This window comes from Sceloporus occidentalis, unplaced genomic scaffold (assembly GCF_023333645.1).
Source record: "Sceloporus occidentalis isolate IW3139 unplaced genomic scaffold, rSceOcc1.0.p SCAF_5, whole genome shotgun sequence".
In the NCBI taxonomy this organism is placed as follows: Eukaryota; Metazoa; Chordata; class Lepidosauria; order Squamata; family Phrynosomatidae; genus Sceloporus; species Sceloporus occidentalis.
Window position 1 is genome coordinate 22,444,890 of NW_028316985.1, and position 22,020 is coordinate 22,466,909.

At 39.9% G+C, this 22,020-nt stretch overlaps 1 protein-coding gene across 2 annotated transcripts in view; it reads right to left on the minus strand.

Moving 5' to 3' along the window:
• The window catches only part of SLC13A4 (solute carrier family 13 member 4), a 57,780-nt gene extending 47,436 nt beyond the window's left edge, over positions 1 to 10,344 (minus strand). For both annotated transcript variants that reach the window (XM_089527862.1, XM_089527861.1), the window contains exon 1: positions 9,653 to 10,344. In XM_089527862.1, the coding sequence (XP_089383988.1) occupies positions 9,653 to 9,751 (99 nt within the window). In that variant the 5' untranslated portion in view covers positions 9,752 to 10,344. The remainder of the gene's footprint in view (positions 1 to 9,652) is intronic.
• Positions 10,345 to 22,020: the final 11,676 nt, after the last annotated feature.

The following is a 22,020-nucleotide window of genomic DNA, read 5'->3' on the forward strand; positions in this document are numbered from 1 at the left end:
CTAATTAACTATTTTTAAGCCACTCTGGCAGAAGAATGGGTATAAATACTCTCAATGAATGAATGAATAAATGAAGAGAAGCTGCCCAGTACTGTGGGGTGCACATACTGCATTACTATTGTTTTTTGTTAGGATTTTATTTTTATACATATACATTTTAAAAAGTATTGATGTTTTAATAGAGTAGCTTGTTTAATTGTGTTTTAACCTTTTTGTTTACTTTGTTTAATTATAATTGAAGTACGTTGTTTTATCTCATGGATGAGGTGCCTTGGGTCCCATTTGAAGAAAGGTGGGATATTAAATAAATAAATAGCTGAAGCAGCCTTTCAACTCTTAAACACTTTTCCTTTTCAGAACTGTGTGACCTCAAAATGTGCCCCATCTCAAGCCCACTGATACTCCCTCATCAACCCATTTATGTTTTGTCAAATGCCCCCCCCCCCCCCGCCATGTCTCTGGAGTATTGTGTCTCCAGATTCCTCTGAGTACTGTATCTCCATACTTCATAGTCCTTTGTTAAATCACTGGTTCAGGAGAAGGGATACACCCCTCCAGAGTATGAAACAGCAAAAACACAAAGATACTGAAGTGATCAGAAAGTCCTTTGCAGTTTTGGAATATTAAGTCATTGCAGCACAGCTGGGTCCAAGAGGGACACAAATTTGAACGTGCCCATCTTTGCTTACATGAAACACAGGTTCAGTAAAGCTATTCCCAGTCAGTTCTGATTTCAGTTTTTGCAGGTTGAGTGGGGAGTAAAGAGGGAAGAAAGCCAACAGCCATCTTCCTATTGATTTGTCATAAGAAAGACATAAATCTTTGCCAAAGAGAGCAAGAGAAAGCCAGAAAAGGGTTAATTTAATTTTTATGCTTTTACAAAGCATTTGCTACAAGGAGGAGTGAAAGAAATTATCAAGCAAGTTGAGTTGAATCTTATCAATTGTAGGATGCAGTTTCAGATTTAGGCTTCAATGCCTATACTGTAAGGCTATAGAAGTAGTTTTTCCTGCATGAATAGTGTACCTGAAAGAAGCACACAGGACATCCAAACAAGGAAATCTGTGCCACAATATTACTGCTGAAATGATGGGGACTAGAATCCAGTGAAAAGACCTCTTTTTATTTCCCATTAGCAATAGCAAATACTTCAGGTTCTCTGTACAAAAATATTGCATTTCCTGCAGAAATAATTTGCAGAAAGCCCAACATTCCCCCCCTCATCATGTCAACATTTTGTTTGGGGGGGAAGAACCTCCCAATATGCAGAAAATCCACAAAAATTCTCATAATTGCCCAGTGGTAAGAAAAATTTGGAAAAGTTAACATATTAGACCTCTAGTATCAGGAACATAGCAGGAAACCAATTTGAGCACTTTTCATTCTTTAGTAGAAGAAGGTCCTTATTAAAGCCAATGAATCTTAATCTCCCATTCAAGATCAAGCCACCCTGAAATATTTTGGATGACAGCAGGACAGCCGTTCTTACGTAGTGTTGCTGGAAAATGCATTCACCCACATACTTGCTATTGCAAGGATTGCAAAAGTCAAAGGGAAAAGGAAGACTAAGGGACTGTGCACACCGGCCATAAAGGCCAGCCTGGGAGTGGAGTCCGGGCATAGCGTCCATCTGACACATGCCCCGACTCTGCCCCCAGGGTGGCACGGCACTGTGCAATGGGACACCGCACGACACTCCACACAGTGCACGCATCACGGTACTCCACTGGCGCTGTGTCCACACGATGTAGTCCCAAAGGAGTACCTGAAAGCTGCGATGCTGCAGCTATCGCACCCTTTACAGCTGGAGATGGCTGCAGGCCACCTCTTGGGCAGTCTGCACAGCCTCTAAGGTACTTCACTCTTCATGGGTTGAAGAGCACACTTCTGCAGAAGGGAGCTGCCATACTTGTAGAATTCTTGCACTATTTCAAAAGCAAACTGACTAATCCCCAGCAACTGATAAACACAAAGGCATATTGTCACAGATAACTGGAGGTGATAGCGCAACTAATGGCACCACATCCTCCATGAATTTTTTCCTATCCCCTTTTCAAACCTTCTAAGTTATAAGCCACTATCAGTCTTGGAGTGGTGAATTTAACTATGTATCATGTGAAGAAGAACTTCTTTTTATCTGCCCCAATCTCCTACCATTCAGCTTCAGAGGATGGCCCCAGGTTTCAGTATTATGGAAGCAGGAGGAGCTTTTCTCTGTCTCCCTTCGCCATTTGTTGTTGTTAACTGTTGCCAAGTTGACTTTGACTTATGGTGATCCCATCAGTGAGATACCTCCAAGACACCGTGTTGTTGAATTAAACCCAGATTTAGAACATGACTCTTAAAAATGACAACTAAACAAAACATAGACAATACAGAACCCAATCCCCTTCAGCAGTCAGCCTTCAAAAGCCTGCAGAAATAGAAAGTCTTAACCTGCTTGCAGAAAGAAAGTTGGAAGGGTGCCAATTTAACTTCTCTCAGAAGGGAGTTTCAGAGTTTCTATGCAGGCATTTAGATGTACTTGTGAGGATATGAGTGTGTGTCTGCATATGTATATGTGTCTTCAAGTCAACTGTGAACTTATGGTAACCCCAAGAATTTTATAGGGTTTTGTTAGGCAAGTAATATTCAGAGGTGATTTTGCCAGTTCCTTCCTCTGAAATGTAACCTACAGCACTTGATATTTGTTGGTGGTCCCCTGTCCAAGTAATGATCCTGCTTAACTTCCAAGTTTAGAGAGGGTCTTATTGCTTTAGGATATTTGTAACTGTATACAATCTGTAAAGGGGACTAATATTGTATTTTAGTTTACACACACACACACACACACACACACAATATTAGTTTCCTGTCTGTCTGTCTATCTGTCTGTCTGTCTGTCTGTCTGTCTGTCTATCTATCCATCCATCCATCCATCCATCCATCCAGTGCAGGAGAACCTTCCATGACTTCAGAAATTCTGAAAATGTTACACAAGTATGATATTCTTGGTTTTCTTTCTGACTTCTTTTCAAATTACGCCCAAAACAAAATTTGCTCCTGCTTTAAAAAAAACACACAACTATATTCTGCATGAACAGTTTCATTACGTTATCCTCCAAAAACTCCAAGATCTTTTTCTTGATTAGTGCTTGCTAACTTAGGTTCCATCAATGTATGTACGATGGAGATTATTCACACCAAAATGCATTGCTTTACGCTTGTTTACTTTGAATCTCATTTACCATTTTATTATTCATTCTCCCAGTCAAGGGGGAACATTTTTGAGTTACTCACAAACTATTTTTCAAATAATTTGGTGTAATTTTTAAAATGGAGTCTGCTGTCCTGTCTATTGAGACATAATTGACTGATGTTTTCAACCCTCATTAATGAACCCTAGTGTTAGAAGGAGGATTCCCTCTTTCACCAAATATTGTTTGCAGGACAGGGATGGAAACACTAGTCAGCTGAATTCCAATGGATGGAAGAACAGCCTTCTACCACTTGCAGCAGCTGCTGCCCAAAAAGTGAGGACTGGGGAACTTTTACATTCCTTACATAGTTCCTCAACTGTTCAATGCATAAGGATCATGAATACAAATCACTAATAAATGTGTAACTCTAGGTTACACATTTGTAATTGCAGTTGTGAATTCTGGCCACAATCTTTAAAAATCCTACACAAAATGGCTCAATCTACACCTCCCCAGCTAATGCACAGTCTGAAACTTGGGTCTCAGTTGCATTTCACCTTTCTCCAAATGCTGCAACAGTTTTCAGATGTTATTTCAAAATATATATTTCAATACACAGTGTGTAAGCAAAATACCCATTTCAACACGTATAAAATTACATATTAAGTTCCTATTTTAAGAGGGCTAAGGTTTGTTTTGTTTTTTTAAAAAAAATAAATAAAAATGAATGAAAAATGAGGAAAAATTGCAAGTAAAAATATGTGAAAGCAACACAGGACAATAATCATCTTTAGAAATATTATACAAAACCTTACTGGCATCTACAGCTGTTGGATATTTGAAACTGTATTTTATTTTTTAACTATCATAGTTTAAAAATTAGAATTTATGGTGCCTTTATAATTTCACACTGATTTTTAACTGTTTAATATTGTAAGTTCGCCGTGGGAAAACCATGGTCTTGAAAGACAGCTAGGAAATATATCAAATATCATGCTTTCCTTTCATTGCCCCTGGCTGTGAGATGGTTAGCTCTTTGGAAACAGGATAGGATAGGAATATTTGAATAAATGAATAAATAAAAAACAAATTGTTTTCCCGGTCCCTAATCTAATTAACTGTCTACCTGTTTGTTGTTAATTGAATACTTAGTGCATGTGTGTGCGTTCGTTATGCCTTAATTCTGTCTTCATTATCCTGCTGGCTCTGTAACTTGTAATTGCTTAGCTCTTGTCACCTCGAGAGGTGCGAAGGAAGGAAACAACCTCATTTATCTTCCTTTGCTCTGCTCTTAGTTTACCCATTTAATGAGGTTGAAATTAGTTTTTGCTGACTTCTCTTCTGTTTAATTTGCCTATTTGTTCCTTTGTTTTCTCCAACCCTGATAAACAGGGGGACACCATTAATTAAACAAGTTCCAAACAAATTAATCAAAAAGGTGCATCTTGACTTCATTAAAATAAACAATGCAAAATAAACAAAGCTGCCTTCCTTGAGAATATTTGCAACGGGGCATGATTGTTCTTGAAGCTAATTCCTAGAGCAGATGGGCAAATCTCATCCAGACTCCTCTTCATTTCAAGCAATAATGCAACTCAGCCCACATTCTTTGGTAATGATGATGATAGAAGTGGAAAGAAATGAGAAATATAACTCCATGCCTAAAGCAAGGCTCCCAGATTGCAAATTGGATTTAACTAGAACACGGTTTTTCACAGCTCATGGTTTTGAGCATGCACAGAGTACATTTTATTCACCACTGAGTAACATCTCACAAATCCGTAATATTTAAGGTCTGGGAACATGATTTGGGAGGAACTTGGCACTCTTCTGGCTACTTTTAAAGAAACACAGAAGCTTGCTCAGCCTGAAGATGTAAGTTTCACCCACGAAATTTCTACCTGCTTAATAAAGGCACAGGAATCCTGCTAGAGGGTAAAGGTGAGAACAACAACAAATGGGCTTAGACTGCTTAATTTACTTTATTTGAATGTTATGAATGAATAAAAGATAGTAAGTCTAACAGGAGTTGCCTACTGGACGAGTGATTCAAGAACACAGCTTTCTTCTCATTTTCCACAGGATTTCACCTGCTTTGAGGTGACATTCCTTTTGGGTTTCCAGATTGGTACCTTGCAAACATGGCCCAATGGAGTCCAGAAAATTCTCAAGATGTATCTCTAAATTTCAAATATTTAGTACTGTACATTTTGATTTTTTTTCTACCTGACTCAAATGCCAAACATAGAATCTTCAAGCATTCTTCCCATCTGGACATTCTCCAGACTGACATCTACTTATGCTTTATCTACACGTGCCTTCAAAAACTTTCCAATTCTCTCTTCCTTCCCAGACAATTAGGAAAGGGCCTTGGCAAAGTAGACAAAGTGTCATTTTTTGTGGGGGTTTTGGGCTATGTGGCCATGTCCTGGAAGAATTTATTTCTGACATTTCACCTGCATCTGTCGCTGGCATCTTCAGAGGTTTGTGGCATGGAAATGAGTGGGGTATATATGTAATACTGGACAACCTGCTCTACCTGAAAACTTCACAAAGAAGGAGAGACAAATCTATCAAGTTCAGTTCCTCCCTTCCCATTTTTAATCTTACCAAGATTTGACAATTTTCACAATCTTAGATTCAGTTCTTCCCAAACATTGAGATATGTGTGATTCTTCCTGAATCTTGTTTTAAATAAAAGTTCCCACAAAAAATCATAATCATTTTTATGTGTATTTCTCCTAATATATGCATTATGATGTTGTTGATATAATGATGACGTTGATGCCCTATCACAGGATTTTAATACCCTATCACAGGGTTTTTTTGGCAAGATTTGTTCAGAAGAATTTTGCCATTCCTTTCCTCTGAGGCTGAGAGTATGTGACTTGCCCAAGAGGGTTTCATGGCCGAGTTGGAAACCAAACTCTGGTCTCTGGCATCATAATCCAAAACTTAAACCACTATACCACACTTCTCATTATGGTACATACAATTTTGCTCCATAGTTGCAATTTTTGCAGTTTTCCTAATATAATGCATTTATGGATGTCATTTTCACAAATATATACATTTTCTGTGCACAATCCCATAACAGATCTATTGTTGTATACTACTTCATCATCTACTTCATTAAAAAAACCTTTTTTGTACTGCAGAGCTCCACAAAATTCAAGATGTGTGAAATTCAAAGGATAACTCAGATTTAGTTCACATAATGTCACAGTGCACAACATTATCAGGGCTGTATTTGCATTGCAAAAATAATGCAGTCTGACATCCCTTTAATTGCCATAGCTCAGTGCTATGGAATTCTGGGATTTATAGTTTTGTGAGATATTTAGCCTTCTCTTCGGTGCTACAACAAACTCCAAATCCCAGGATTCTATAGGATGGAGCTATGGCAGTTAAAGCAGTGTCAACATTATTTCTGCAGTGGATATGCATCCTAAGCTTACAAACGGAACAAATTTCTTGTCCATCCCTACTTAGAGGAACTGTATGAAGGCAACAACCTTTTATTGCTATTTATTGGCTGCATCTATCATTCAATGGTATACCTCCATTCACCATGGAAGTACAATTTACTATAGCCAGAGCTTGTTAGAGGTATTTCTTGGACTACAATTCACAGAATCTGCTGGCCAGCATGGCTAAAGGTTAGAAGAGTCTGGTAGCTAGTCACAGCTGACAGCCAGATCAGTGGTTCTTTCATATTCCACAGTAGTAGCACTACAATTCCACTTTAACTGGTATGGTAACTAGTGTATGAAATCCCAGAATGTGCAGTGTAGGGAGGTGTGGTTATAATCCCTAGGCCTAGAAATCCTCTAGTGCCTCACCAACATACAACAGTATTCATAAGATGCAGCCATGGTAATTAAAGTGGAATCATAGTGCTATGACTATGGAGTGTGAAAGGGCTCTAAGTTGAGAGGATACAGTGGAATAACTCTGGGACTTTGGGCAAAGAAATTTTATGGGGGCAAGATTGCATAAGTGTTGTCGTCCACAGAGCCCAAACCTTCTTCAACTAGCAAGAATGCTTTGTGAGTTTGGTGGAAGAAAGCCTTGGAAATTTCCCTTTGTATTTTAATAGGCTTTAGAGCAAGGGAAGGAAAAATGTGGCCCTGTGACTGTGGATCTCCCCACAAGAATGTTTTTGTAGCCTGCAGCCCCAGTAGATTCTCTCTTGACTATCCTTTCCTTTGAAAAAAAAAAAGGGGGGGGGTATACTGACTCTTTGAGAAGCTGTAAAAGGCCCATTCATGCTACAGTATTAGAGCACTGTTATTCCACTTTAACTGACATGGCACCATCCTATGGAATCCTGGGATCTTCAATGTAGTTTGGGGAATTTAGAATTCTCAGCCTGAGAGCTATGCTTTGCTCATGAAACTATGAAAACTCAGGATTCCATAAGATATTATTCAGGCAATTAAAGCAGAATCACAGTGCTGTAATGATGTAGCTGGAAATGACCCAAGGATCAGCAATGCACCTTTGAAATAGGCTGCAGGTATTTCCTGCATGGTTTTCAAAAATAGAAGTGGATTCCTAAGTAATTCAAGGTTTTCAAAAAGCATTTTGGCCTCCAGAAGAAATTTCCAGGACAAACAACAGTTGGTCACTTCTGCTTTAGGGACAAGATGTTTAATTTTATCCCCAAACCAGGAGGTTTTGCTAGATCACCTCAATGCACACACACTTTTAGGGTTTCCTCCTTTAAAAGTGACTTTGTGCCTATACTTTTAAAGGGCATTTGGAAGTGAGGCTGAAATAGGTTCCTGGTTATTAGGGATTGATGGCTATCTCTGTCTCCATTCCATGTCAATTTTGCAATTTTGCATTTCCCCCCCATCCCATTTCTACATCACTCTGAATGTTGTAAATGTGCCAAAATCATGTCATTTTAAATAAGCATTTTAGCCTATCATGATTTTTTTTGTATACAGCTCAGCATATTTTTAATATATAAACAGTATATTGTAAAACATGGCAAAGTGCAAACACCGAAGGATAACAACTTTCTAATACATACATTAGTATGGGAAGTATGAATTGAGTCAGTTTCTGTAAAACTGCAGACTGAACAAAATCGTTGAGCATCCATGCTTGAAGTCGCTTTTTTCTTATTCAGTACAGAGGTACACCAACAGTCCAAATTAGGAACTGCAGATTACACATGTCTGACCCCCAAAATAAACATTGATGCACCCTTAATTATCCCCCCCCCCCCCATCTACTATCTGGTTGTCCAGGATGATGCAGCCTTCTCATGCATGGTGAGGCCCCAGGCTAGCTGTACTCTTTTCCTACAACTTTTGTAGAGAAACAATATAATTTGAGAAAAGGGGTGCAAAATTACACTATCAAACTCCTCAAGTAAAAAACGAAGCTTTGGGAAACAGAAAATGCCAGGGCCACTCATGGGCCATTTTCTCCAGGTGGCAATATAGTACAAGTTCAGAATTTTAGAAATGAATCAGAACTCATTTCAGGATGCAAAGCCCTCACTTCTTTATTTGTACAGGTTTAGACAAGGAAAGTATATGGTTGAAATGAGGACATCATATTCAAGAACACTCTTCAAAGAAACAATGCCTTAGGCGATACATAGTGCTATGGCACAGCAAAGGGCAGCAAGGATATACAGTAGTAGTTGTATCAGCCTGGTGTTCATAAAGAATGGGGGAAGTGTCCAAACATCGGTTAATCCCTTTGGGGATGCTTTGTATTAGTTGGTTGAATAAAGAAATAGCAACTAGGAATTTCAGCCTTCTAACTGTGTAATGTTATGTAGTGGTTTGATTGTTGGACTATTGCTCTGGACACCAGGATTTGAATCCATACTTGACCATGGAAGCCCAATGAGTTACAAGTCACATTTTATTAGACTCAGAAAAAAGCACAAGCAAATCCTCTCTGAACAAATCTTGCCAATAAAATTCAGAGATGACAAGTTTGGCTTAAGGTCACCATAAGTCAAAAACGACTTGAAGGCATACAACACCAACAGTTTGTTAGGTCATTTTCTCTACTAGTTACACATATACTTCCCTGCCAACTTCTTTGCACTGACTGTCTGTTTTTAACAATTCATCTGTCCATCCATCCATCCATTCTAAGGTAGTTCACTTAGTAATCCAGACTCCCAGCTTTTGCTTTGTTTTCCTCTTTTGCAGACTAGCAGGACAAAGATGTATAGAGTCTAAAAAGAAGAGCCCATACAAACCTGACAACTTTCCTTGCTTTTTCCCCCTTGCTACTTGCTCATCTTGAATGCCTTGCCTAGTTGCCTAGCAAAGAGCCATGGGACACCTTGAAGACTAAGATATTTTATTTTTCAGCACAAACTACCATGGTTCTCCCTTCTCCTGCTCTAAAACATGTCTAGGGGGCAGCCTTATCTTCCATGGCTCATGCCAATCCATTTCTATGTCCCCCAAAAGAAGAGAATGCAAAATACTTACACTAGTGGGGTACAAGAGTGGCAAAGGAAGCATCAAGAGTGGAATTAGGATAACCAAGAGCAGGTTCCTGGCCCGGAGTAGCTCCTTCACTATTGTCATCCTGCTCCACCTGCTGTTAATTCCTTGATGTCCCAATGGATATTTCCGAATGGAGTCTTCCAGTCCCTGACCAATGGTTTCCTTCTTTCCACCTAAGACTTCTTCACTGCTTTTTTTCTTTTTCTCTCCTTTAAGGAAGCCTTATTGAATGCATTGACGTGAGTACACCTTTTAGGTAGGGCTGACTAGCACATCTTCTTCACCATCACACTGTAGGCACCTGAAGAACATAATGTTCTCCTGCTTGGTTACAAGTAAGGAAATCACCAGGCTGACTCCACATTCCTATGGTCTTTCCTCTTTCCGTCATAATGTTGTTGTTTTTAAAGCTACAAACCATGCATAGGGAATCACTACTTTAAAGTAGTTGCCCACTTTTGGGTATGCCCCAGTTTGTGTCAGTAGTTTAAGTTGTCCTTAAACACAAATTAAACTACTAAACAAAATTCAGAACATTCAAAAAGTGTTTCTTCTGCTTCTCATTTCTGCATTCTTTCCTGTAATATTTCTTAACTGCTTAGAGATTATCTAACCCCCCTTCCTCTGCTAGGAAACTTACAGAGCAGCAATTCTTACAAAGATTACCTTGCATCTCAAGATAAAAACCTGAGAAAAAGTTTCGGCCTACTGCAGTTTGCCAATGAGAGGGATAGAAGAAGGCTGAGGCTCCACCCCTTAGTCGACACTGCTACAGTATAACTGAGAAGGAAACCAATGTTCCTCCACAAGATGTACTATTCCTCCCTCCCCACACCATGTCCCCATCCCTGCCCACAGCTGCTGAACAATGTGACTGTTTCAAGGCCAAGGACCTGCTGTGAAAATATGAATCCCTGTTGACAATACAACATGATTCACTTTTGATCTTACTGCCCCCACACCCCAACACTTCATTTCTGGAGAACATGCACATTTGGAGTACTTTAGTCCAATGAAACCAATGGTGAAGCTCTGTCACATCTAATGTCACCCACCAGTGATGTATGGTGGACCACATCAGGGTCACCAAATCATCCTGCCTTTGTTGCTAGCCTGGCATTGCAAGAATAAAAAGTGTCAAGTAGTTGGCAGGCCCAAAACACAGTGGCTGCAATATAGAATCATAGAATCATAGAGTTGGAAGAGACCGGAAGGGCCATCCAGTCCAACCCCCTGCCATGCAGGAAATCCAAATCAAAGCATCCCCGACAGATGGCCATCCAGCCTCTGTTTGAAGACCTCCAAGGAGGGAGACTCCACTACACTCCGAGGGAGTGTGTTCCACTGTCGAACAGCCCTTACTGTCAGGAAGTTCCTCCTAATGTTGAGGTGGAATCTCTTTTCCTGCAGTTTGTATCCATTGCTCCGGGTCCTAGTCTCTGGAGCAGCATCTCATGGAATTATACTAATATCACTGTACTATGGCTTGGGATTTAATGCCTTCTTCTGGATAGGCCCAAGACAATGTGTGTGAGCCTTTTGTGACTCATCCCAAACCAAAGGTAGACTCTCCTAAACAGGGATAACCAGTGGATACATCTTCTGCTTTAAAAAAATTAAGATGTAGGAAAAGAAATAAAAAACATTGAGAAACCACAACAAAATGGTAGTCCATTGTAATCAGTGAGCTGTCTTGTATGATATGGGGGGAAATGTTTGAGTTAGCTGTTTATATTTTAGAATTCTGCTGTATTATGTGCGGGAGCGACTATGCTGGAAAGAAGAGGAGATTATGGTGCATTACTTCTACACTGTAGAAATAATGCAGTTTGAAATCACTTTAAGTGCTGTGGCCCCATCCTATGGAATCCTGGGATTTGTAGCTAGACAAGGCCTTTAGCCTTATCTGCCAAAGAATGCTGGTGCCTCATGAAACTACAAATGCCAGGATTTGTTAGGATGGAGGCATGGCATTTAAAGTGGTGTGAAACTACATTAATTCTACAGTGCAGATGCTTGTTGCTGCCTGAGCCAAATGGCACTGCATTCAACAAACAGTTGAATAGCCTGGCTCCTTACTTCAGCACTTACAGTGGGAGAATGTTCTCCCCTGCACCTGAAGCCAAGAGACCACAACCAAGTCATGGTGGACTTATGGGGCATGACAGTACTTTAACAGCCATGGCTCTATCCTATGGAATTCTGGGGTTTGTAGTTTGCTGTGGCAGCAGAGCTCTCTGACAGAGAAGGCTAAATATCTCACAAAACTACAAATCCCAGAATTCCATAGCAGTGAACCATAGCAGTTAAAACAGTTTCAAACTGCAATAATTCTGCAATGCGGATGCAGCCTTTTTTTTTTGCCTTAGACAGCAAAATGTACTTGTCCAACCATGAGGGAATGTCGCCACAGGCACACTGTTTTTTGCTGCAACAGTGGCCTCCATGAGGCAAACCCAGCTTCTGAACATCAGTAGGTGATATTCTGGGAGCTTCCTAGTATAGCTTCCTTTAAGAGAAAAGATGCTATGGTAAGTCTTTAGTCTGAACCAGCAGATCTCTTCTTACATTTTAGGTGCCATGCAGTGTACCAACTATTCTTTCACACACTGTTGAGGCTCGTTTTTACTTTGCTAACAGGCTCCTTGGACAGAGATGGAAGATAATGGGCTTATGTCACCAAATGATGCTTTTTCTATAAGCTATCAGAATCTTAGTGGCTTGGATTAGTTAATGAAGGATTTGGAAGCTCTGTGTGGATTTGTATGTGTATGTGATCTTATTTACTACAGGACTAAATATGTTTTGAGGAAAATTCAATTTTAATGTTTCTTAATGTTTCTTAACTTGGTAATGTGGATTTAGATGTTATGTTATGGATTTGATTTGTTATTTTTATGACTGTTTCTTATCCTTCACCATTTTACAGATGAAAACCAGACACAGGTGCCCAAGCAACATCAAGCAGTGATCAAGTTGGCAAAATGTACTAATGGGGAAGAGCACCCAAGTGAAGAGAATCTGCAGCAGTTTGCTTTTGCCTGAGTTTACTGAGAAGGGAAAGATTCTGCCCCCTTCTCTCCCTTCCCCCTTGACAAGTTGAGTGCAAACTATTTTTTTGCATTTGGACTCAGTCTGCAGCCATTGAAATAGACTCAGGAAACAGGGGAAAAGTGAGAGGAGGAAACTGGGATATTTTAAAAGTAGCTGAAAAAGTGGGGAAATGGAGGATTAATTAGGATTGTCCCTGTTAAATCAGGACAGTTGATGGTTATGCCCAAAATAGTAATTTCTGGGCTTTTTTTTTATTTTTTGAGGATATGCTGTTTTTCTGGTTTTTGTATATAGATTCATTTACAGTTCTTGTGAACCAACATAAAAATGATACAACAACTCAGGGCATATAAAAAAAAGACAGGGCATCCTTCTCATGAATATCCTACTTATTCTAGACCAGAAAACATCTGTATGGCTTTCATCAGAGAAAAGCCCAAGCTGGGATCCTAGTTAATGCTAATGGACTATAAAGCTCCATCAACACAGTTACATAGACATTCCAGATGGAAAGGATGCAGATGGTTTGGGGAGGAGGAGGATGCAGATTCATCAGGCTGCCTGCTCAAAAAACATCTGGTTGGCCACTAGGAAAATGTATCATTTTGGATGACAACATCCAGAATATACCAGCTGGCTGTGGGGGATCTGGGAATGGTAGGGGGGGGAGCTTTCCAAGCTTTGTGGGGAAAGAAGATACTGAAGTAGAAATGGATGCAAGCTCCAGGAAAAGAGATTCCAACTCAACATTAGGAGAACTTCCTGACAGTAAGGGCTGTTCGACAGTGGAACAAACTCCTTCGGAGTGTAGTGGAGTCTCCTTCCTTGGAGGTCTTTAAACAGAGGCTGGATGGACATTTGTCGGGGATGCTTTTATTTAGATTTCCTGCATGGCAGAGGGTTGGACTGGATGGCCCTTGCGGTCTCCTCCAACTCTACGATACTATGATTCTATGAGCTCAAAAGGACATATTGGTTGCATCTACACTACAGAATTTGACATCACTTTAACTTTTGTTGTAGTTAACTGCCCTCGTGTTGCTCTCGACTCATGGTGATCCTCTGGATGAGACATCTCCAAGACCCTTTGTCCTCCACTACTCTGCCTAATTCCTGCAACCCCATAAAACCTGTGACCTCCTTAATAGAGTCCATCCATCTTGCATGTGTCCTTCCTCTTTTCTTACTTCCCTCCACCTTTCCCAGCATTATTGTCATTTTTAGTGAGTCCTTCCTGCTCATGATGTGCCTGAAGTAAAACAGCCTCAGTTTGGTCATCTTGGCTTTCAGGGAGATTTCCAGCTTGATCTGCTGTAGGACCCATTTGTTTGTTCTTTTGGCTGTCCATGGGATCCTCAGCACTCTTCTCCAGCACCAAATCTCAAATGAATTGATTTTCTTCCTATCTTTTTTCTTAACTGTCCAGCTCTGACATCCATACATGGTAATAAAGAATATGATGGCTTGTATGATTCTAACTTTTGTGGTCAGTGATATATCTTTGCATTTTAGAATCTTTTTGAGTTCTTTCATAGCTACCCTCCCCATTCTTAATCTTCTTCTGATTTCCTGACTGCAGTCCCCATTTCTATCAGTGTTTGATCCCAGGTATAGGAATTCTTTTACTATTTCTATTTCTTCATTGTTTAAGTTGAACTTAGTGGTCATTACTTTTGTTTTCTTTATGTTCAACATTAAGTTGCCTTTACACTTTGTTCTTTGATTTTCCTTAATAGGTGTTCCAGGTCTGTGAGGTTTTCTGTTAGTACTATTGTGTCATCTGCATATCTTAGATTGTTGATATTCCTTCCTCCTATTTTTCTCACTTTATCTTCCTCACTTTAACTGCTATGGCTGAATGCTATGGAATTCTTAGATTTGTAGCTTTGTGAGAAATTTAGCCTTCTCTGTCAGAGAGCTCTGGTCCCGCAACAAACTTACAATCCCAGGATTCCATAGGATGGAACCATGACAATTAAAGTGGTGTGAAACTGCATTAATTTCGCAGTGTGGCAGCAGCCATTGAGAGACCTCAGTTCGAGATCTCCTGGCCCATCTCTCCAGCAGTCTTCAGCCCTTGGAAAGATTTTTTCTTAAAAAAGCCAAACAACAAAAATAAATTAGATGCTGATATAAGACCTTCTAAATACATTATGTGCTCGTTTTCCCCAGCCTCGTTACGTATATCTTGTGATAAATATACCCCAGATCTGAGTATATCTTGAAACACTGCTGTTTTATTTCTTCATTAGAGATTCTTTAGTAAATAAAATAGATCTATTGGGCTGCCATTCTCATATTTTGTGTTCATGACATTACCCACAGTAAAAGTGGTGGGTGGAAATCACAAGTGGGGAGGCTTTATTTTACAAGCTGGAAGTGGAGAGCTGTAAGAGTTATTTCTATGGTTCATTGCTCCATGGGGAATCCCAGGGTGTTTTATGCTTTGTTTGTATATGTATTATTCAGCAAGCAAGCAATGCTGGTGTTAAATCAACAATACTATGTTTTGAAGATGGGAGAAGTCTCACTGCGCTGTGGAAATGTGCTTGAAAGTTTAACTGAGGCCTTGCTAGGAGACTCTCCCATTAAAGCAGGGATGGGAAAGCGTAGCCTGCAGCCCTAAGGCAATTTTAGCGGCTCCTAGAATCCCTAATATTTTTCTCAGGGCCATTTTAGGCCTAGGAGAGCCCTGTTTTTATCAGTAAAATCAATCAGAATTTGATGCCTGCTTCACTTATTGTTTGAAAAAAGCCTCTCCTGGCTCTAAAGCTCTAAAGTGGCCCAAGGACACTTAAAAATGTGGCAGAATCCCCACCACCTGTGGTGTCACCAGGCATGTGTGAGATGCACCAGGTGGCACCTTAACAGGAGCCCTGATAGTGCAGTGGTTAAATGCCAGCACTGCAGCCAGTATTGCAGCCAAGTGTGAGTTCAATCCCAGGGCTCCAGGGTTGACTCAGCCTTTCATCTTTCCAAGGTAACTAAAATGACTACCCAGCTTCTTGGGGGCAATTAGTTTATATGTTGTAAACTGCTTAGAGACTACTTAGATAAGTATGAAACAGTCTAGAAATGTAAATACTGATTGCTAAATGCTAACTGCTAGCAGGGGTGACACCACTGCCTTTCAAACATCTGCATTTTGAAAGAAACGGGCTGTAGCATTTGCTTATGTCTCTTTAAAATGCTGAAGACATGGTGTGAATGGGGCTCAGTGGGAAGAGAAAGAGGCCCCAGGGGTTTTTTGAAGGTTTAATAATTTGTTTTTTTTAATTGAAATAAAAATTTAATAATAAAAAATTAAATTTCATTTTTGTAAAAAAGTAAAAAACATATTTTTTAAAAAATTAAAATTTTTATTTTTTAAAACTCTTTAAAACACCACATTTTATCAAATTTTCCCTTTAACCACATGAGTTATGCATATGTAAATACATTTATTCTGTGCATTTGATATTGTAATGTAAAGGTATAATTGTTATTTTGCCAGTTGTTTATGTCACAGCTATTGCCATTCCATTCAGTGATACATGGGAATTGTGATTTATGAATAACATTAATATCAAAACATTACTAAGGTGTCTGTATGGTGTGGTATGGGAGGAGATCAGTAGGGAGGGGTGATACCATGAGTGACACTAACCAGGTATCATGCACAGGTTACTTACACTAGTCCTGGTGATGCCACTGCCCCCACTAGGGTTGCCATACTCCTGGTTTGGCTGAGTTTTGCCCTCAGTGCCTGTTTGGTCCATCATCACTATTGTACTTTCCTCTGGGCTAACCCCACTACAAGAATGTTTGAGGCACAGTTGACAGATGTTAGGCGGTTCTCCCTCAACCACTCTCACCCAGTGATCAGCTTGCCTAGAAAAGGCAAGCAGCAGACATATCAGCCATTGGAAGCAATGTCTAGTACCCATTCTATGGACCAGACACTCTAGCCACTTTGGAGACTCTGCCCTGCTTTCTGGACCCTGAGCACTGGCGTCACAAAGCTTGGTGTCACCCAGTGTGGTAACTCATGGTGTCACCCCCTTCAAATTGACCTCCTGCCATACCACACTGTACATAATCCTTAATAATGGTTTTTTCTACTAATGTCACTGATAAATTGTAATCTCCATATATCACTGAATGTAATGGCAATAGTTGTGACACAAACAACTAGCAAAATTAAAATACAATATGAGAGCCAGTATGGTGTAGTGGTTTGAATGCTGGACTACAATACTAGAGACCAGGTTAGATTCCGGGTTCAATTTCCCGCTCAGCCATGAAACCCACTAGCTGAACTTGGACAGGTCACACACTCTTGACCTCAGGGGAAGGCAATGACAAACCTTTTCTGAATCTTGCCAGGAAACCTTGTGATAGGGTCACCATGAGTTGAAAATTACTTGGAGGCACACCACCACCACAATAAATTACACACACTGTCTAAATGTAGTTATATGTACAGTGCGCCCTTGCTTTATGCGGGGGATCTGTTCCGGACTCCTCTGTGTAAAGCAAATTCCGCCTATGCTTGAGCCCCATTCATTTAAATGAATGGGGCTCGTACATGCGGCGGTGCAGTGGCGTGGCGGTGCAGCGGTATGTGCATGCCACAGGCGCACACCCCATTAGTCCCTATGGGATGTGCTGCCCCTTCTTCCCATGCATAAAGCGCGCCTGCGTATGACGTGGGCACACTGTACATAGTTTCATGTGGTTAAAGTGAAAATTTAGTAAGATGTAATGTTTTACAGAAATTTTTTAAAAAATAAAAAGAATAACTGACTTTAAGGAGTCTGAATATTATGGGCGAGTGCTGTAGTCTCTGTATAGCCTTTTCGAGAAGATAAATACATGTAAGCAAAAATGCTAACATAAACTGGTTAATATTAAAAGTGGCATAAAACTCTCCTCTTGCTTCCCCTTTCTTTCTATACCAAAACAGACTAATATCACTCTCTCTTCTACTTGAAAGGAGAAAGAATAATGTGTGGCTGCTGTGTTTTCTATGTTGATGTGATTTTAAATGCTTTTTTAATTCAGCTGTGTTTTATAATGATAATTTGTTTAACTGTGCTTTAATATTTTGACTTTCTGTATATTCATCTGTCTAGCCAATGTGGTGTAGTGGTTTGATTAGGAGACCTGGGTTCGAATTTCTGCTCAGCCATGGAAACTTACTGGGTGGCCTTGAGTAAATCATACTCTTTCAGTCTCCAAGGAAGGTGATAACAAGCCCCCTCTGGACAAAGAAAATCCCCATGATAGGATCACATTAAGGTTGAAATAAATCATAAATAGCTTGGAGGCACACAACAATATCAACAACAAATTTTCAGCTGTGACTTCTAAAGCTAATCTTGTTTCAAGCTGCCTTGAGTTTCAGTTTTGAGACAAGTGAAAATACAAATAAAATTAAAAATATATAATGAAATGCTGTATTTAAATAAAATATAATGATATACAGAAGGCAGCCAGAACTAAGCAATGGTCAGATGATGGCCATCTAGGACTCAAATCATCATACAACTTTTAATCAGTTATGGATGGCTTCAGCTAGTATTTGTATTCATTATTCTTCAAAGTAACATTCAAAGATGGATTCCAAAACATCTGGAGAGCATCAAGGGTGCATTCATAATACAGCTATAACATTTTGAAACAACTTGAATTGCCCTGTTTCCATCCTATGGAATCGTGCAATTTGTAGTTTGCTGTGAGGTTCTTATAATTCTGTGCTAGAATGCCCATGTACTGTAGTTTAAGGAGTGGTGACACACTCTTGAGCATATATTTTTTAAAAGAACGATTCAAATATCAATAAATAACAACAACAGAAGAAACAACTAAGTACTATGTACAATGTCGCACTGCAAATACCAGGATTCTGTAGGATGGAGCCATGGCACAATACGGGGTATCAAGCTACTATAACTCAGCAAGGTGAATACACCACTGGTTGCCAACCCTGAGTTTGTGAAAAAGTCTCTTCACTCTGAGGTTGCATCTGTACTGCAGAAATAATCAAGTTTCACACCTCTTTAACTACCATGGCTCCATGTTATGGAATTCTTGGAACTGTAGTATGTTTTGGCACTAGAGTTCTCCGAGTGAGAAGGCTAAATATTTCACAAAACTATTATTTCCAGAGTTCCACAGCATGGAGAAGTGGCAGTTAAAGTGGTGTCAAACTGGATTATTTCTGCAGTGCGGATGCAGCCTGAGTGAACAATCCTCCACTATGTATCACTGCACAGTGGAGAAGGAGGTCCTGCCCAAAGTGATTAACCCCAACTTGATTCTGGGCTCACAAAAATGTTGTCAGGTTCCTCTCTGGCCTGCCAGCCAAAGAACACCATCTGCCTCTCTGTTTGGCTGCCCTAATAAGACCTGAACTGACCTGTCTACTCACTCCACAAGACTCTGGCCCAAGCTATGGGGAACTATTCAGTCACAAGACAGTAAAGGCTAGGAACAATGTAATAATGGCACAGCAAGTAGTGACTTAGCACTGGCATTGCTGAACAGATGTTTTAAGCCCCCACAGAGCCAATTCTAGGCTCTGAGCCATACTGGGATATTGACTCTGCTTGGGCCTTTTCAGTCTTACTGTGAGTGTGCTGTTTTGGGACATAGAAATAAACACTAGCATTCCTAGAATTTCCAAATCATTTGTAGAATATAAATGCCCTGTATGCAGGAAAAAAGATCTTGCAAAACACAAAGCTGTTGATCTGTGGCTGTGCTAAATCTGGAAGTGGTAGTCCAAAAAAGTAACTTTTCCAAACTCTATGCACAATCTACAGTCCTAAAGGTACCTTCTTTAATTTCCAGGTAACAATTTCTTTTCTTTTGATAATTTATCTGATTTTTAAATGATGTATGGTTTGTATAATTCATTTTCTATCACTGGTGCTTGGTGGTTGTGACCCTCTTGGTAATGCCAGTGCTGCAACAAGTGGCACCAAAGGTGCTTAAAATCTGCTGAATTTATGAAGAGTATGTCTGTGTGTGTGTTGTGTGCCTCCAAGTTGTTCACAATTTATGGAAACCTGAGGATGAACCTATCATGGGGTTTTCTTGGCAAAATCTGTTCAGAGGAGGTTTGCCATTGCCTCCATTGAGGCTGAGAGAATGTGACTTGTCCAAGGTCACTCAGTGGGTTTCATGACTAAGCTGAGAATTGAATCTTGGTTTCCAGAGTTGTAGTCGAACACTCAAACCACTATACCGCTCTGGCTCTGTTAGATGGGAATTTTCTCCAGTGTGAATACTGAACATCCATCAGTTTTCAGGTCATGTGGGAAAAAAACAGTTAACACAAACCATGCCAGGGAAGCTTCCTATTAAAGGGGGGGGGGGGGTTACTTGGTATGTTTTAATGTTTTTATATTTTTAATTTAGTATTTTAATGGATTTTACATTTTTATTTGTTATATCAATATGGTGTTTTAAACATACTATATTTTAGAATTGTACTGTTTAATGTTGTTGTTTTAAACTTGTGTAAGTTGGCTTGGGTCAACATTGGAAGAAAGGTGGCAAATAAATAAATAAATAAATAAATAAATAAATAAATAAATAAATAAAATCAAAGACTTACATTCTATGCATATTTACTGGTGACCGCCAGAGTGGCAAGTGATTTGAGTGCAGGACTATGACTTCGGATACCAGGGTTCGAATCCACTTGGCCATCAAACCCACTAGGTGATCCTGGGCAAGTCACATGCTCTCAGCCTCAGGGGAAGGTAATGGCAAACTGCCTCTGAATAATTTTGCTAAGAAAACCCTTCACCTTAGGGTCTCCATAATCTGGAAGGGTTCACCTTTGGGTCTTCACAAGTTGGAAAGACTTGAAGGCACACACCAACAACATCTGCCTAGAATACACTTGGACTTGATTCCATGTAAACTTTCTTAAGAGTACCCATCAAGGCTGTGTTCATACAAACAAGTTTTTCCAAAGGATATTTGGCTCCTTACTGCACTTGTACCAAAACAGCCATGCCACTTTACACACATTCTCACAAATTTGCAGGGATTAAGGAAGCATCCATTGTTGTAAGCGACAGTCATTTATTCCTTGGGATAAACAGCTTTACAGTACATTCTCTTCTTCATTTGATTCCCATAGAAAGCCATTTAGCATTTTATCCTTCCTCCTCTCTTAGAATAAATGTTCAAGCACACTGGAAACAAACATACTGAACTAGAGAGGGAGATCAATTAATAGTGGCTTAATCATAAAATGTCCCTGAAGCACCCAGATTACCATCAAACAGCTACAGTGGTCTTCAAGATAACTGCTTTTTTCAAGCTGGCTTTCCACCTTGGTATTTGGCTACCCAGCATTTCAGGGCAAGAAGGAAGAGAGGTAGGGCAGAGACAACCCTTCATTCTCTCCTTTTATCACATACCCAGCCCTGCTACTCCTGTCACTGTTGCTTGAGAGAGAAAGGAAGGGAAAGGAAAGGGATGGCCTGACCACTAGGAAAATTGGTGGTAGAACAGTAGGGTGGAAGAGGACCAAGTTGTGGATGCTACATAGACTGCTATTAACCCCAATTGTTGACTTGTTGTCCTAAGATGTGGTCTAGGATGCTGTCCTATCAGCAGTGTTAAAGTAGGATGGAACAATGGGTGCATCTACATTGTAGAAATAATACAGCCTGACACCACTTTAAGTGTTGTAGCTCAATTCTATGGAATCCTGAGATTTTTAGTTTTACAAGGTTTTTAGCCCAAGAGTGCTAATTTAGCCTTCTCTGCCAAAGAGTGCTGGTGCCTCATAGAACGACAAATCCCAGGATTCTATAGGATGGAACCATGGAGGTTAAAGTGGTGTCAAGTTACATTATTGCTACAGTGCAGATGCACTATATATTACTCTGGTTGCCTTCTGTATGTGGAGGTGTGTGTTTATAAGTGTGTGTGTGTGAATGAGAGAGAGAGAGAGAGAGAGAGAGAGAGAGAGAGAGAGAGAGAGAGATTTTCCTTTGCCTCAGGCATCAAGATTCATTAGCTGATCTTAGGAAGTGGAAGTGTGTTTTGTGGATCACAGGGCTGATATGGAGGACTATTATATTCTAAGACAGTTGATTAGTGGGTATGAGTGGAGGCATTTTTCCAAAGCTTAATATTAACCTTTTTTTTAAATGATGCAAGTATTCTTCCCACTTGAGCAACCATGAAAACTCAGTTCACTATCAAATTAATCTGAACAAACCTTTCAAGAACTTGCTTCTCTCTCTCCTGTGGTAAAAAGCAAATGAAACATGATCCATATAATAATT